Source organism: Haliotis asinina, chromosome 3 (genome assembly GCF_037392515.1).
Source record: "Haliotis asinina isolate JCU_RB_2024 chromosome 3, JCU_Hal_asi_v2, whole genome shotgun sequence".
NCBI classification, from domain to species: Eukaryota; Metazoa; Mollusca; class Gastropoda; order Lepetellida; family Haliotidae; genus Haliotis; species Haliotis asinina.
The window spans coordinates 5,387,918-5,404,693 of NC_090282.1; the positions used below are offsets into that span (position 1 = coordinate 5,387,918).

General features: G+C 41.3%; 2 protein-coding genes across 2 annotated transcripts; both read right to left on the reverse strand.

Annotated features, from left to right (window-relative positions):
* Positions 1-773: 773 nt before the first annotated feature.
* LOC137279170 (solute carrier family 22 member 3-like) lies at positions 774-10,081 on the reverse strand. Its single transcript, XM_067811658.1, has 9 exons — positions 9,964-10,081; positions 9,432-9,662; positions 8,144-8,346; positions 7,095-7,400; positions 6,580-6,714; positions 5,620-5,705; positions 2,131-2,251; positions 1,851-1,923; positions 774-1,156 (listed from the first exon to the last, which is right to left on the reverse strand). The coding sequence occupies exons 1-9, from the start codon at positions 9,994-9,996 to the stop codon at positions 974-976; spliced, it is 1,371 nt and encodes a 456-aa protein (XP_067667759.1). The 5' UTR covers positions 9,997-10,081; the 3' UTR covers positions 774-973.
* Positions 10,082-10,880: 799 nt separating this feature from the next.
* LOC137277275 (solute carrier family 22 member 16-like) lies at positions 10,881-13,530 on the reverse strand. Its single transcript, XM_067808935.1, has 2 exons — positions 13,392-13,530; positions 10,881-11,110 (listed from the first exon to the last, which is right to left on the reverse strand). Exons 1-2 carry the CDS (start codon positions 13,528-13,530, stop codon positions 10,881-10,883), a joined length of 369 nt encoding a protein of 122 aa, XP_067665036.1.
* Between the last annotated feature and the right edge of the window lie 3,246 nt (positions 13,531-16,776).

A 16,776-nucleotide genomic window follows, 5' to 3' on the forward strand; every position in this document is an offset into this window, starting at 1 on the left:
AAGTTCACGTGTAGGAGCGGGTGCAGACCCTACGTGGAGCAGTGGGTGTAAGGGTAGGTGTAGTGCACGTGTAGGAGCAGGTGTAGAAGTAAGTGGAGCAGTGGGTGTAAGCACACCCACTTCTCCAGGTACGTCTACACCAAGCATTATGGTGTCAGGTGCAATCGGTCTGAACCAGATAGCTGACATCGTGGTGTTCAGGAATCTTGGTTCAGGATGAGGAAATGAGTTGACAGCTGCTCACTATATCGATATCACATCTTCCAGCAAGACAACGCTCTTACACACACTGACAACTTTTGACTTCCTACGACAACATGACATCCAAACCCTGCTATAATCTGCACTCAAGATTTAAGCACAATAGAACACATTTAGGACGAAATTCAAAGAAGACTGTATATTAACCTCCAACGATGGCCGATAAATGCGGCTGGACTCGATCAGGCACTTAGCATGGACCGAAGAGCCAGTGGCCTTCATCAAAAAGCTAATTCATTGCATGTATAGATGAGGAAAAGCTTTCATCCATGCTCAAGGAGACCACACACAATGCTGTCTTTAATGATACCAGTTTTGGTGATTTTGTTTGTGTGAACTCTGTGAGTTGTCAGATGTTAACCTCCGTTTTGATTGTTAATTAACGTGCGTGTTTCAGGAAACCGCTATCAGTGCGACATTTCTTTTGTGGTTTAGTATATATGCAGATGCGTATGTATAGTGCTTGATAGCGAACGATTGCCACTAAGGGTTAACAAGAAGACACGTACTGCTGTACTTGTAAGGCAACTGTATACTGAATGTACTGTACACATGTAGCCAGGTAAACTGTTTATTAGTAGTATCATCAGTCACACATGTATCTGGCTTTCAACAACATTTTATGGTGTGCTCCTTTACTTACTGAACCAAATTTCGCACAAGATTATTGATTTCTCGAATTTAGGCTCAGGACATGATCAGTTCCAAGACACTAATGGAAGTTTTCCATATCTTTGTCTGTTTTAACGTCCGTCTTCTTGTGCCATGCTTCCACGTCGTCCACGGTTTGCGGGAGTTCTCTCCCCATCGTCTCTGGCAGGATGTTCACGAGGACGGTAGCCAGAAGACAGCACACCCCGAAGATGGTTCCCGGGGCCCACTCCACGTATTCAGCCTGCATTTATGTGAACAAATACGGTATTTATATCAAGTGAGTGAGTGAGTGAGTTTAGTTTTACGTCGCGCTTAGCAATATTCCAGCTATATGGCGACGGTCTGTAAATAATCGAGTCTGGACCAGACAATCCAGTGATCAACAACATGAGCATCGATCTGCGCAATGTGGAACCGATGACATGTGTCAACCAGGTCAGCTAGTCTGACCACCCGATCCCGTTAGTCGCCTCTTACGACAAGCATAGTCACCTTTTATGGCAAGCATGAGTTGCTGAAGGCCTATTCTACCCCGGGACCTTCACGGGTCGGTATTTATATCAAAACTGGCTTCAATGGTGCATAAAACGTAATTGTGATGATTCCAAAAGCACATCTCGTCCATACCCATCCCACCCAGACTTGGCTAATGCCATCGTATCCCAGTTGCGTGCATCCATGTTCTCATTCAAGTTGAATACCAAGCCTTGTTCAGGAAAAGGACTAGCGATATAATCGCGTAAAAAGTAAGCGCAAGATCATTGGAATCGTGCTAAGATCGCTGTAGTACCTACATTACTCCCCGAAACATATCTGAGCAGTATCAAAAGGTAACAAAGTACGAACGGCGATCGGTACAAATATTCCCGTTAGATACTGCACAAGGAATAATGATGATACAACCAATCGTTCACCGTGAATCTGGTCATACTTACAAGGAGACTGGAGAAAGGAGCCAGCATCCCACCAAGCCGAGAACAGGCAGAAGAAGTTCCCAGTCCAAAATTTCTGAAATTTGTTGTTTTCATGTAAGTGAATTGATCCTTGTGAAAATATGAATTAGTAATACATAATGATGTTGAACTAGGTGTTCGCAAATGTGTGCATCGAAACAATTGTGCCACATTTACATTGATACAATTTAGTTGAAATGGTCCCCAAGAAATTCATGAATAGATACTGCGCATAAATGTGGTTATTTCAAAGAAGACTGACCTCAGATTTGTTGGAAACATTTCTGGTGTGAAGAAGAAGGACGTTCCCCATGCTCCCGACGCCCCGAACATCCCGAGGCAAGAGAACGCAGTGACAGCGATCGGAGACCATGAGCTGCCTTCTGGAACCAGGGTGTAATATATTTATATATGATAAATACCAGAGTGCTAAACAATTCTTATCATTATCCCACCGAACATAACATTTTTGTTATCAATACGGGATAGGATACACAGGTGTATATATTTGTGATAATCGCACATGTGCTTTTCAGCGATTCTCAACGTTGATTGGTCAACTATGCAGAGAAGAAATATGACTGGGTGACAGAACTTCTTTGCATGATCCAAGTTCATAGTCAGCTTTTACCGTTTCGTTGATAATTAGAACGTGTTGTACGAGATTTAGCAAAGCCTGACCACCCGATCCCGTTAATCGCCATTACTACAAGCATGGTCGCCTTTTAGGGCAAGCGTGGATTGCAGAAGACCTACTCTACCGGGTCTTCATGGTTCAGATTTAAAAAAAAGAAAACATAAAGGTTTAAGAAAATGAATAATAATATGAATGAATGTAATAAAAAACAATGAATGTAATAAAATTGCGTTACAAATAATAGTCATTTTAAGATAAATAACCTTAACAAAACCGTGTGCATTGTTTGTAAACAAACATGGTTGCCATTAGGCTAATACGGATCCCGAAAACGTCTCATCCAGGTCCTCTCTGTCTATGGTGTACCGGCACATCAACTTTCCAGGCAAAGAAATGGTCATTCAATGAACAGTTACACCTCAGTTAATGAGACACAACATCAGTCCATCAATAAACCGTCTCCAAAACCCGGGGTAGAATAGGCCTTCAGCAACCCATGCTTGTCACAAAAGGCGACTATGCTTGTCGTAAGAGGCGACTAACGGGATCGGGTGGTCAGGCTCGCTGACTTGGTTGACACATGTCATCGGTTCACAATTGCACAGATCGATGCTCATGTTGTTACCGCATTCGGTTAAGTCTGTGACGTCATGCTGGCAGCATTGGGCTGAGAGGTAGAGGTACATGGTTTTGGAGACGTGAGTGATCGAGTCTAGTTATATGCCGCACACAGCAATATTCCAGCTACATGGCGGCGGTCTGTAAATACTCGAGTCTGGACCAGACAATCCAGTGATCAACGGCATAAGCATCTATCTGTGTAGTTGAGACCGATGGCATGTGTCAACCAAGTCAGCGAGTCTGACCACCCGATCCCTTTAGTCGCTTCTTTCGACAAGCTGAGTCGCCTTCAACAGCAAGCATGGGTTGCTGAAGGCCTATTCTACCCTGGACCTCCATGGGTCTAGGGCAAATTGAAACGGCTGGTTTCACGATCACGATAAGGACCGCACGTGCACTGGAAAACAGGCACATGAGTATTGCAAACAGCAAAACATGAAAAATCCAAGGATAAATGAAGAAAGAGTTTGCTTCGACTCATAAAACATCATTGTGAGTGCGCCATGGGTAGCTCTGATGCTGGAATATCCGTTCAGCTGTTGTACGGGCCCTAAAACTACACGGTCTGAGGACCCATCTGGAATAAATGGACACCTTTTCAGCCCACAATAGGCCTTGGGCGTCGAGAATGACGTCATACCAAGATACCGTACAACGAATTTGCGAAACAACCTGCACAGGCAGACTGATCAGGGACAGAATGGTCACTATTACTCGACTGCACACTGTTAGTGATCGAGGTAATTCCATCACTTTACGATAGATCCGCAGTTAATTCAGGATCAACCAGAGACGTTGTGTCTTCAGCAGCGAGTCAGACTTCCTCCTGCGCTTTGTAAATTGCAGGGCACGTGTTATGGTCATTGGGTTGACCAAACTGATGGTGCAACGGGAGCATATTGTGCATATTGGAATGCCATAACATGCCTGAGCTTCAACCACTGTCCGTCTGCCATCCATGCATCCGAGACTGACATTTCAATATGACAACGCTACGACAACGACAACAGATGAAATCAACCGCAGACCCTGTGCGAACCAGGGTAAACCCTCCTCATTGTCACAACTTCCGGCAGATGTTGTGTTGTCGTCTCGGCGGCTGTAGGTCATACTCGTTATTAACTTCTTCTGTCCCAGCAGTTGTATCGAGGTGCATTGGGATGTCATGGAACTCCATGCATTACATCATGATGCAGTAATTATCGTAGGCATTGTTACCTGGATGACAGCAATATGACACACTTCTATCTTCATGATCATGCATGCACTTCCAAAGTGTTAAGTTTTGAACTATACTATAAACAAAACGTATGGGAACATAATAGGCTATTGTATTGTGGCTTTTGAAGCAAACATGGTGCTGATGTCTTTCAGCACTCTTGATTTTCGCTGTTTTTGACAATATTTCCGTTCACTCTAATTTAACGAATACCGAATCAGTTATTTCACTGCAAGTTCTAACATGTCGTTTGAAGTCCCTATTCAGCGCACAGGGAGTTGCATTTACCTTATAGAATAAATGACCTCATCACGTTTCAGTATATATACAACTATGCATTAATTAAGCACCACACTATTTTGAAAAAAGGGTCCTGATGCTACAGAAAAGTCGGGGTATAGCCATGAGTTTGATTAACTATAGTTAAAGAAGCTATATCTATTGACAGTTACATAAGTACCATAAACCTTCTATTCTTTGTGAAAAATATGTTGATGAGACTGAATTTTTAACCCCAAATAACTGGTCCTCGCCGGCAAAAACTGTACAGTAAGATGAGTTTTGACCCAAAATAACAATTCTGTTCTATGCCACAATAGCATTTACACATCAAGTAAGGTTTTATGCATAATCAGGAAGAACCTGAACGTCAAAGATTCAGACCTAACAATTTAGGTTGCTTATTGGGAAAAACTGAAAAAGCACACATTCATAACATTTTGGAATAAATTAATGTATTTGAATATATTGTATTGAACTAACACTTTTCTTGCCGGATACTGATACTTACAGCTAAAATATATGGGTTTTGTTTGTAAAACAAATGTTACAGCAGCTTAGAAGTTTGTTTTTTTAAGTTTGACTGTAACCTTTCCTAAATCCTAGCTTAAAAACTTTCATCCATTCACAATAAATAACGAATTTTAGGACACATAACAATCAATTATTACTTTCACTTGTCGAAATAAGGTAACTTGTTTTTAGGACAGAATAAACTCACCTGATTTAAATATAGGCAATTATCCCAATTAATGTAATTTTAATTTCAATGCTGTTTTCGTTTGTGAAATGTTAAATGCTTGCCCTATCGAATTATATAGGTTATATTTCGGAGAGAGTTTAGTTTAGTTTCCCTTCAGACAAAATTAACTGGTAAAAGTACAGGGCGGTGCTTATTTTATGCATTGATGTACATATGACTATCAAATCTGAGGGTGTTCCCATACTTTTTGCTTGTAGGAAGGTAGAGTATAAACCTCGATTTCATTACTTACTGCCTACAGATTTGCAGACTGTTGCCGCGAGCAGAGCAAACCCAGCGGTGCCATGTAGAGTCATGCTTGTCTTCTTGCGACCATATCTGTCAAGTATCACCAAGCCTAATTAATAGGTAGTTGCACGGACACCTGCCACCACATCTGTCAAATATCACCAAGCCTAATTAATAGGTAGTTGCACGGACACCTGCCACCACATCTGTCAAATATCACCAAGCCTAATTAATAGGTAGTTGCACAGACACATGCGACCACATGTCAAGCATCACCAAGCCTAATTAATAGGTAGTTGCACGGACACCTGCGACCACATGTCAAGTATCACCAAGCCTAATTAATACGTAGTTGCACGGACACATGCGATCATATCTGTCAAATATCACCAAGCCTAATTAATAGGTAGCTGCACGGACACCTGCATCTACACGTGTTCCAGTTCAATAATTGGAAAAGAAAGCCAAAGGCGTTAGCTTCTACAGGTTGAAGATAACGATGGGACACCGTATCCAAATATCGTTCAAGTTAATCAAGCTTGGAGTCAATGGTTTCCTTGGCCCAGACTCGATTACAGTAGGTCATATATAAAGAATTTAGTTGACTGAAGCATTCAACAATTCACTCATTAAATCTTCCTCATTGTTAAAGGTTATATGGATACGGAGGTTATCGATCACAATGCACGGCCATCAGGGCTACTCTGCCCATTTTGAATTCTAGACTCAGATACCGCTGCATATCGCAATAACGACAATCCCAACTGACAGCAGAGCAGGTTCGATGTGATGGGGAAGCTCAATGTGACCCAAGTCTCTTCTACTTTGGTGCAAACATGGTACACCGCATGTATATATCCACCAGACGAAACACAAACCGAGCATCCATGTTGCATTCAGTGAGAGTACACGGGGCGTGTACGAAAGGTACAGAATTCATTCATCATACCAGGGAAGAGTGTACCTGTCAACCATGAAGTAGAAGACAAGAACCGACGGAGCCTCCAGGAGAGAGTAAAGCACGAAATTGAGGTGAGGGCTGCCAGCTAGAGAATGGGACATCATGAATAGTCCAAACACCGTTAAACTGTCTGTTATCCTGAAATATATTGACATCACACATCACAAACGAGCATTGCAAGAAACAACTTTGTCAGTGAGTCACTGAGATAGACTTGCGAAAATGTGTCTTTGTCATATATGTATAATATATGTACATTAAGACAGCGTTTTAGATCCATAGGCATCGATAATAACAATGACTCTCGTTACGTATTATGTAAGGACTCCAAAAATATAATGCCATTTTTCTGACAGATAGTTTATTGATGCCTTGGTTAGGTCACCAAAATATGTCTTTGTTAGCTCTTCCAAGCTGCATGTAACACAGATAGAAGTTGAACATCTACCATGACTTTGTCAATTCTTTCTTGGTCAGAGCCAAACTAGTTGACTACATGAAAACGTTAGATAACGTACCATACAAACCACAATACAAACACATTCGCGGCCAGTCGTTTTCTTTTCATCAGGTCCAAGAATGAAGGTTTAGTTTTATCCTTTTCTTTCACAGTCGCCGTCTTTCCATTGACACCCTGGTCTTTGCTTCCAAGTAATGATTCAGTGAGGCTCTTCTCAGATTCTTGTTGTTTCTGTATTTTCTTGTAAACATTCAGAACTGTGTGATAGTCCTTACCACTCATGCGAGCTGCTTTCTTGAGATTCTTAGTGACTTGTTTGGTCTTGTTGTTGGTGATCAGCCAGGACAGAGACTCGTCCAGCAAGCTGGAATTGGTAGATTGAAATTACACAACCATTACAGGTGTTTCGGTGAACCATAATGCAAATTGAATATACTTTGCCTGTTCTGTATCATATAGCATGGTGGTAGTTGGGTTAATGGATTGGATCTCTTCCTGTTAAATTATATATAGGGTCATGAAGGTCCTTTCCGGTGGCCTATCTGCCTAGCATTCCACGACGTACATCAGTGACCTCCGTGTGTGTAAACAGCAATTGTAAAATAGAGTATGTTTCATGACAGAAGTGATCTGAATAATTGTAACGCATTAGGGGGCGTTCATAATTTGTGACTAGGGGGGTGATCATTACAAGGGAGCAGGTGGTCAACCATTTCATTCTGGGGAGGTTGAGGGTCAACTGAATTTATACATGACATTCGGGAGGGTTACGTATGTACATATATTTAGTGCATGTGCGTGTGCGTGTGCGTGTGCGTGTGTGTGCATTGGAGACGAAGGATTAACATTTTACATGCTTCGCCATAAAGAATAATTGTCCCCAGCCATAAATTATGAACGGCCCCCGGATGAATGAAACATATCTAAGACATGAACAGTTCATGTGTTAAGCTGGTGCAGTATGCAACTTCCTTACAATAATAGTTGCAGCAGGAAACAATGGCGGTCTAGTGAGGATCCAGCATCAACACACAAGACATTACTGAAACGCTCTCAAGAAAAGGACAATCGCATTTAAGCACAAAGCTCACAGGTGTAATGACTCACAAGAACTGGACGATGACGTATAAGGACACAGAGCAGTAGGCAAGCTGTGTAGATCTCCAGGAGTAGGTCTGCATCAGGTAGGCGATCAGGGCGATGGATGCGGTGCAGAACGTCCACATTATAGAGCCAAAGAGGCCACTCAGCTTCCGATGACGAGAGGGGAAAATCTCAATGCTTATTGTCATTTTCGTCAGTACTATTCCCTACAAAAGACGTAAACCTCATTTTAACTGACAGTAGACATGACATCTGATGCTGCGTTTACACCTGGCCACAATTAGGCCACGGTTCGGAATTGTTTTAAAATTGTTACTCATCTTGTGAAGTGTGAGAGATCGCAGATCCACAAACACAGTGACCCCAAGAGTGATATTTTGCCACGATCATGCTGATTTTTTAGCTATTGTTTCAGAACGTAGCGCTGCATCGTACAGTTCGAAACAAATCGTATGGGAGCGTGAAAATGCGTGAAAATGGAGCGTGACAGGATGGTCGTAATACATCGTAATAACGAGTGTGAGATGTCACCACTGTCCCACGATTAGACCAAGATCTATTACGATTCTGTAAAGATCTCCTGCACTGTGTCACGTTACGATTCACTTCATTTGTAGGAAGTTATTAACACTACAAATGTGCTAGAAATAACGTCCATGAACTATTACCCGTCACGATACATTACGCTCCCCCTGTGCTGGAACACGTTCTTCAGCGTTTGGTGTGCTTTTCTATAAATTGTGTCATGTCGAAATTCGAAAATCGTTGTGATCTAACTAAGCCATATCACGCTATTTCATCGTCATTGTCATTGTAGTTGGTATCGAATGTTGGCGAGAGAAAATGAAAGGACTCTAAGGTAACACATATTCGTCTGCATGTCCAATCGTGTTTAATCGCCCTACTTTGTCCAAACCGAACGCAACAAAAGGTAGCAGTTCGCTATGAACTTCTTATAAGGTAAGAAATCGCAACAGATCGTATACTCAAATCGTGATGATCGTAAAAGGTCGCACAGATCGTCAGATATTCGCTAACTGATCAGATATGCACATGTAACACCTTCTGCCAGGGCGTATGAAACCGTAAAATAGCGACAAGATATTTTAAAAGGGAAAATGTTCCACGATCACGAAAATCTGCAATGATATTTGGTTTGTGTGCTGTCGGCCTAATCGTGACTTTGTGTGAACGCAGCATGAAGTGTTACCATCTTGTTTATGTACTAATGCGTTAATAGTGCGTTTACTCTCTACCACGATCAGGCCACGTTTATGCCCATCAGTCTTACCTGTTGCACAAACCCCAAGAACACTCGTAGTACCAGAAATACAGTGTAGGTAGGGGCGAAGGCTACGCCCACACCCAATCCCAGAAAACAAAGGTGGGAGAAGAGCTGCACAGGACGGCGGCCATACCGGTCCGAGAAGGCGGGGAGAGTGAACGCTCCAATACCCTGCCCTATGATTAGAAGCGTCTGGGCAAATCCCCGTAAATGTGCTCTGTCACAGACGATGTCCATCTGTAAATGAGTCGATGTAAATGTTAATGGAAAGAAAGCGGCGTAACGTCCATTGACAGGCAAACTGTAGCGCAAATGGTCTGCGCAGCATAGAGAAAATGACTAGTCTTCTCTACATGCGAGCGAAGCGAGCAAAGGTTGGCAACGTACTTTCCTAGCTTCAGTTCGACAAATGTTTTTCATTTCAAAATAAAATCTCGGTATACACCCATTACTTCACTGGGTTGTGCTCTCACATTTCCAAACCCACGTTGAACAATTACTCACGTGAAATATTTTCTATTCAACATTTTAAGCGCACCTCGTGGTAGGTCAGACCATTCTTCGCCTCCATTTCCCCCTCCAGCTTCCGGGTCAGCAGAGTGAAGGAACAGGAGGGTCTTATTCTGTATGGAATACTTACAGTTACCTCCCCTGCACCATTTACCCATTACGTCAGAAGTGTTTTTATTTAGAATAAATTCTAACAATAAACTCAAACAGGTTCACGATAAAATTTGGCAATGTGGTATTTCTTTTAAATTTCTTGCTTATTCATGTTCCGTCACTCCGTTCAACTGGAAGCTGGCAGGGGTAATGGAGACGAAGAACGATCTGAATACCATGAGTGGCGCTTAAAATGTTGAATAAAACATATTTCATGTGAGTAATTACTGAACATGGAGTAAGAAATGTGAGCGCACAGCCAAGTGAGGAAATGGGAGTGTACCTTTAATGGTGGCGATATTTTATTTTGACATGAAAAATATTTTTCGGAAAAGCGAGAAAAGTACGTTGTCAACCTTCGCTCGCATATAAGAAGACTTGTCATATTCTTTATGCTGCGCAACCCCATTTGCGCTACAGTTTGCCTGTACTCCATTTGACGATGACCAAAAATCACTATTGCATTTACTAAATTGTATTTGTTGCACGGCATCGTTCTCCTGAATGCTTAAGAAAACATTGAAGTGTTTGCATCAGACTGCTGTACATGTTACTGTAACATGGAGGTATGACAACTGTAACGCAGACTTTGCTGCAGACTTTACTTTAACACAGACATGCAGCGGTTAGACACATTTGTAATATCTGCACTACAATAGACGTACAATACGTGTAGCACTGAAACCTATCTAAATGCAGTGTTAAACCATAGCAAAGGTTGCAGTGAGAATGTTAACCCTATGGACAGTGTTGACATATCACATCTTTCCATACAAATGGACAAGATAACCTTCAACTCACATCAGACATTAGCGAAGTATCTTTTCCTTCCACATACTCGTATCCATAGATACATGGCAAGTCCGAGGTGGAGATATCGCCAGAAATGTTGGCTTCAGCCCGTATGTTACATTTCTCAAAGTAGATCTTACTGTTGTTGGCTTGAAAGAGTTCATTGTCAATGGCCTGGTAGATATCAGATATATTGGCCGGCTGTTTGCAGGTGTGGGCCACGTGTCTACCTAAAATGCAAAAACGCTGAAATATAGTTGTAACTAACTGAAGGAATTTGGGTGATACTGAGTGTACCAAACAAGTATAGCTGCTGGTGGTGTCCGGCTGCGCCTGTAGTATGAATGGTTATTGCATGTCACTATATTTCTGTTTCCGGCCATAATTAGTGATGTTTGATGAGGTGGAAAGTGGCTAACATGAAGAATTCAGAGACAATATTCTAGCAAAGAAATCAATAACATCTATTCAAGAGAAGGGGACTTGAAGGACTTGATGTTATTAAGATTTAAGATTATTTATCGGTTAGTACTAACTGTCATTCAGCAATGACAGTCTTGGTTGACTGTGCTGAATATTTCATCACGAACTATGAAGGATGATTTTAATAGTGTCAGTTTCCGTTTAATTATTGCATTTTAAAAAGAATTAGATTTGTTGCATGATTTGTAAATAGATAATTAGATATCAAAGTTTAAATTAACAACTTAGATTGCCACAAGCTTTATCCTCGAGGGTGGTTAAAGTACACTAAAATGATTGTCCCCTGGGAGGGCACGTAAGTCCCGTAACACTCCAAATAAGTTAAAAATTTTCCACGTTTTTAACCGTACGATATGTGTCCGTTTAATGTATGGACAACTTTGTCTAAATTGTTAACAGCTGAAGGGATGGTGTAAATCCATATGAGGAACATGTAGAAAGACGTCCCCATGTCACCGAGTATGGTGATTTGTCTTCAGTTGAAGGGAATCTATAGCCTATTTTTATATGCTCTTATTATACCTAGTTAAAGGTCACATGCAACGTAAAACACAACTTTGCAGAATCTCATACCTTTCGGTATGCACTTAACGAAACAAATCATCAAAAATGCCAATTCAACCTATAAAAGTTGAAAAAAGTATGGGATGAAAAACAGCACTAACGATTCACTAATTTTCCCCCAGCGCTGAGGGAAAAAGTGGTTTCAACAGCTATGCTGCGCTGCGCTGATAATGCATGCGCAGCGAATAGGTTGAAACAGTATACCTGTCGGGAGTATGAGGTCGTGAGCAGTAGTCTAATCGTGGTTGTGTACACAAACAAGTAAATAAGCTACTCGTTACATGAAAAAACAAGAACAAAAACCATGTTGATTGTGATAAGCAGACTCTGTTACAGAGAAAACTCAATGTATGGTTTACTGACTCTTATATGTCTGCCCGTCTGTCTGCTAATGACAATATGCAATGCACAACTTCAATCACTAACCACATGCAATTAACACCTATAGGGCTTATAACCCATAAACAAAGAGACGGCTAAGCGTATCGGCAAATGAACCAGTGGCCAGTGAAAATGCTGCGTCCCACTTGAGTGCACACCCACCGGCTCTGACTGGGTTCGTTATCGCGGTTGCTTCGTTTCGAGGAGGTAAACCCACGTACAAAATATTGCACTTTTGATTTGCGATTATACGCCTAGAATTTTGCTTATCTGATTTTTTGTCTTAATCAGCAATGCATTTTATATATCATGAATAAGTGATAACTGTGTTTTATTTATGTTTGATGGCTGCATGTGACCTCTAAAATGTTTTAGATTCAATAACTGGTTTCAAGTGGATATTTGTGACACACTAGTAGTCCAGTGCTGAACACGATTTCAACAGGTGTGGTCCTGTGCTGAACACAAACATCACAATAAGTCAAGGTCCACTGTTGGCCACATCAGTTTCAACGGGTGTGGGTCCAGTGCTGAACAACAATCACAGTGAGTGCAGATCTTGTGCTGGACACATATATTTCAAGAGATGTGGGTCCAGTGCTGAACACAGCAATCTCAACTGGTGGAGGTCCAGTGCTGAACAAGAATCGAAACTGGCGTGGTAGAGTGCTGAACACATTCGCAACCAGGGTGGGTCCGGCGCTGACACAACGATCACAATGAGTGTAGGTCCAGTGCTGACCACATCAGTTTCACACGGTGTGGGTCCAGTGCTGAACAACAATCTCAATGAGTGTAGATCCTGTGCTGGACACATATATTTCAAGAGGTGTTGGCTCCATTGCCGAACACAACAACTGCAATGGGTGTGGACGATCAAAGAGTGAGCAAGCATGTGACTTGGTGTGATCACGCAGGAATCTGAGAGTGCACAGTCCATTAGTGATATTAGCCACGATGACACATGGGATTGTAATGTTTTCCGAAGCTATTTCTATATTGTATGAAAAGTGAAACTAACAGAAGCAGTTACACGTATTGTGCTTGAGTATGGATAATGTTACTTAATACACATCGACATACCCACAAACACGATGTTGAGAAGCTGGAAGGACGCTGACAATGCTGAGAACATACACACGAAATACTGGAACATCTGGTACCGTCCTGTACCTCCCAGTGCATCAAGAACCTGATCAACTGAGAACGTCTTGCCTGCCATCTTTTTTCCTGATACACCGCCGACTCTGACACCTGTTTTCTATGCCCGTGATGTGTTCTTTAGTTCTTTTGCTTTAATATCAAGTGGCTTGATGAGTGTATCTCATCATGTGTATGCCTGGTCACATTGCTTCTTAATTTCTCAAGTTAATTAATGTTGAAACACGTGTTGACTTTAGCCGCTATAGTGAGTGGCGGTGGTGACGTATCAAACTATATTAGATTCCCCCCACCGTGTACATGACTAAGTCTCGCCAGGTAAGAAGTTGTTTCCTAACCCATACAAGTCCACAATAGGCAGGCTAAAAATGTTCCTATATTTCTGCCACCCATTTTTCTTTACGAAAACGTTTCTTTATGTCCATTTAAGTGGTACTTGTCAGAAACCGTACTAGTACAAATAACTGCCTTCAATTCTTTAATTACCTGACACATATAAAAGCGTAGGTCTGTATACAAATAACAATCAATGTTACGGTATAACATCACAGAATAACAGTTTGTTAAAATAGGACATTCAAAAACTATCCATGTTTCCTAACTTAATTCTCCACTCCTACTGTTCCTAAATCAATAAAGACTGCTTACTGTCACATCAATTTGGAAACGTATATTCTCAGTCCACTGAGGTGTATCAAGTGTCAAACGTATGGCCATGGTGTAAATACTTAGTACTCATTGTCTGTTGTGTGCGTTCACTGTGGTGAGAGGACACACATAACGTATGATTGTGACAGTAAATTATTAAAACATGAACCAAAAAGAGACCATCCTCTTTCTCTCAAGAGTGTCCAATTTGAAAGCAGCAGATGGAGATAAACAAGCACACAATCACCCAAAATATTAGTTTTGCTGAAGCCAAACAACTTGTCCAAAGATAAAAATTAACAGAAACTAGTATGCTTCAAAACCTAGAGCACCATCTGAGACAACCACTAAAGCATCTAACTCACTCACTCGGACTGTCAAACAAAGTTGACTTGGGTGAAAACAGTTTCTTCACAGATTTTCACACCTGCAGTATACACTCAGACTGCTGAGCCAAGTCATAGCATGTCTAAAAGTCAGTCTGAGCCGATTCCTGATCATGACGGATCGTCTACGTTAACCACAAGGTCTCTTTCGTCCCAAAAGGAACCGAAAATCTAATTAAACCTAAAAACAAATACGGATCACTTGAGGACATGGACCTGTCCGAAAACGTTCACTGGGCACAAAGCTTGTCGCCCTGCAAAAAGTTCCCCAATAAATCCTCCCAAAAGGTAGTCTATTCAAATAATATACAATGCAATTGCAGAGGACTAAGGAATAATTACAATGATTCACAACTGCTATTAGTCCAGGATTGTACGCCATCAGCATTCTGTCGACAGGAGACTAACTGAAACAGACCAATGTTTTTGACCTACGCCAATTTAATGCATGCCATGTTTTCTCAACTCAGAATGTCTGAGCCACTGGAGGATCTTCAATCCTCGTCAAAGAGATTGTTATTCATAGTCCCTTTACTCTTGCTTCAAATCTCCACACAGATGCAGTGGCACTTACGTTACAGGTTGCATTTACATTATCCCCTTTGTATATCTCACCATCTTCAACCCTTCAGAACACTGATCTTCAAAATCTTTATGACCAACTACAAAAAACATTTATTATTATGGGGGACTTAAATGGCCACAGTCCGCGCTGGGGTGGTTCAGCTACTAATGCTAAAGTTAAATTGTTGGAAGAGTTCTGTTTAGATAGTGATTTATGCACATATAATGACGGTTCCAACACATATTTACATCCGGACATGGGAACTTATTCAGCTTTAGATCTATTAATTACAGACCCAGACCTAGCGAGTGAATATGAATGGTCAGTCCACGATGACTTCTGTGACCATTTTCCGAAGGTATTAAAGCCTGCGAACCTATCTGATATTCCCCAATCCTCGAGATGGAACTTTAGAAAAGCTACCTGGAACTTGTATCATCTCACTGTTGTAACATACTTAAACCTGAACTATTTATAAAGGTTTCTGATGCCATAAAGGATTTCTCTGTTGAGCTGAATAATACGACTGATGAGTGCATCCCAAAATCTTCTGCAATTCCACACAATCATGGTTCGCCGATGAGTGCAGAGTAGGAAACCACGGAAAAAAGCTGAGCATTATTTCTGATTTTAAATGCTGAGGCATTTCAAGCCAATTCTGGTGAAATTATGTGTCAAAAATAAATTTACTAACGCCTATATCAAAAGTATAGAATATGATGCAGAAAATGAAAGATAGGGGATCTCGATCTAGTGGTAAGTATAGCAAAGACAGAGACGAATTATTAACCAGTAAATCTGATATTGGGGTGAGATGACCCCGACTTGAAACGCTTCACAGGACAATATATCCAGACAAGGCCGGACACTTCGGTGTATCGACTGATAGCCGATTTTCGATCCTCAACTAAACGATCTTGACACAAATGGCGGGCGATGGCAAGCGTCGACCAATGAGAGGGCTTGCACTGACCACACCCCTCCATGCGGCCTTATCGTCCTTGCTGGTGCTTGAGCCACTGTTACTGAATCCAGAGTAATATATCCTTGCTTGCCAAATAACAGATCTATTTTTACATCAGATGTCTGCTCTTTTCACAGCCTTGAAATATATTAATATATTAAACATTTTGAATATGAACAGTACATAGTAGAGTAGAGTGCAACTCTCTTTCTTGCCTTCAGGATATTAAAAATCTCACCTACAAACATCCACTTTTAATCGACATATTCACTGGGTGTAATGTTTAACGCGTAAGAAAAATTACTAGGGATTGTTACGTCAAATCACAGCGGTCCAGAACTTCAGACAGTGCACTGCTTTGTTTCCTCTCAAAGATATGACAGACCTAATCCAAACGTAATTCATAACTACTTCTGGCGTGTTATTTCAGCAACAGTTTGGTGTGAATGTTTCAAACTTTACACGAGAATGAAGCATTTCAGACACAAATATTCATGACCTCGCTATGCTGATTTATGTCAATTCAAGAGCAACAACTGCGAATATGTCCACAAATTTCAGATTTTATGCATGACTTAACATGCATGAAAACGCTTTGTCGGTTGAAGTTTTTACTGTTCAAACTTCTTTTACTATGTGTATAGTAGTTATAGAGATATCATCACTTTAGTACTGCAGACAAGGTTCGCGAACTGTTAGTGAGCGGTGCACGGACTGTTAGTGAGCGGTGTACGGACTGCTAGT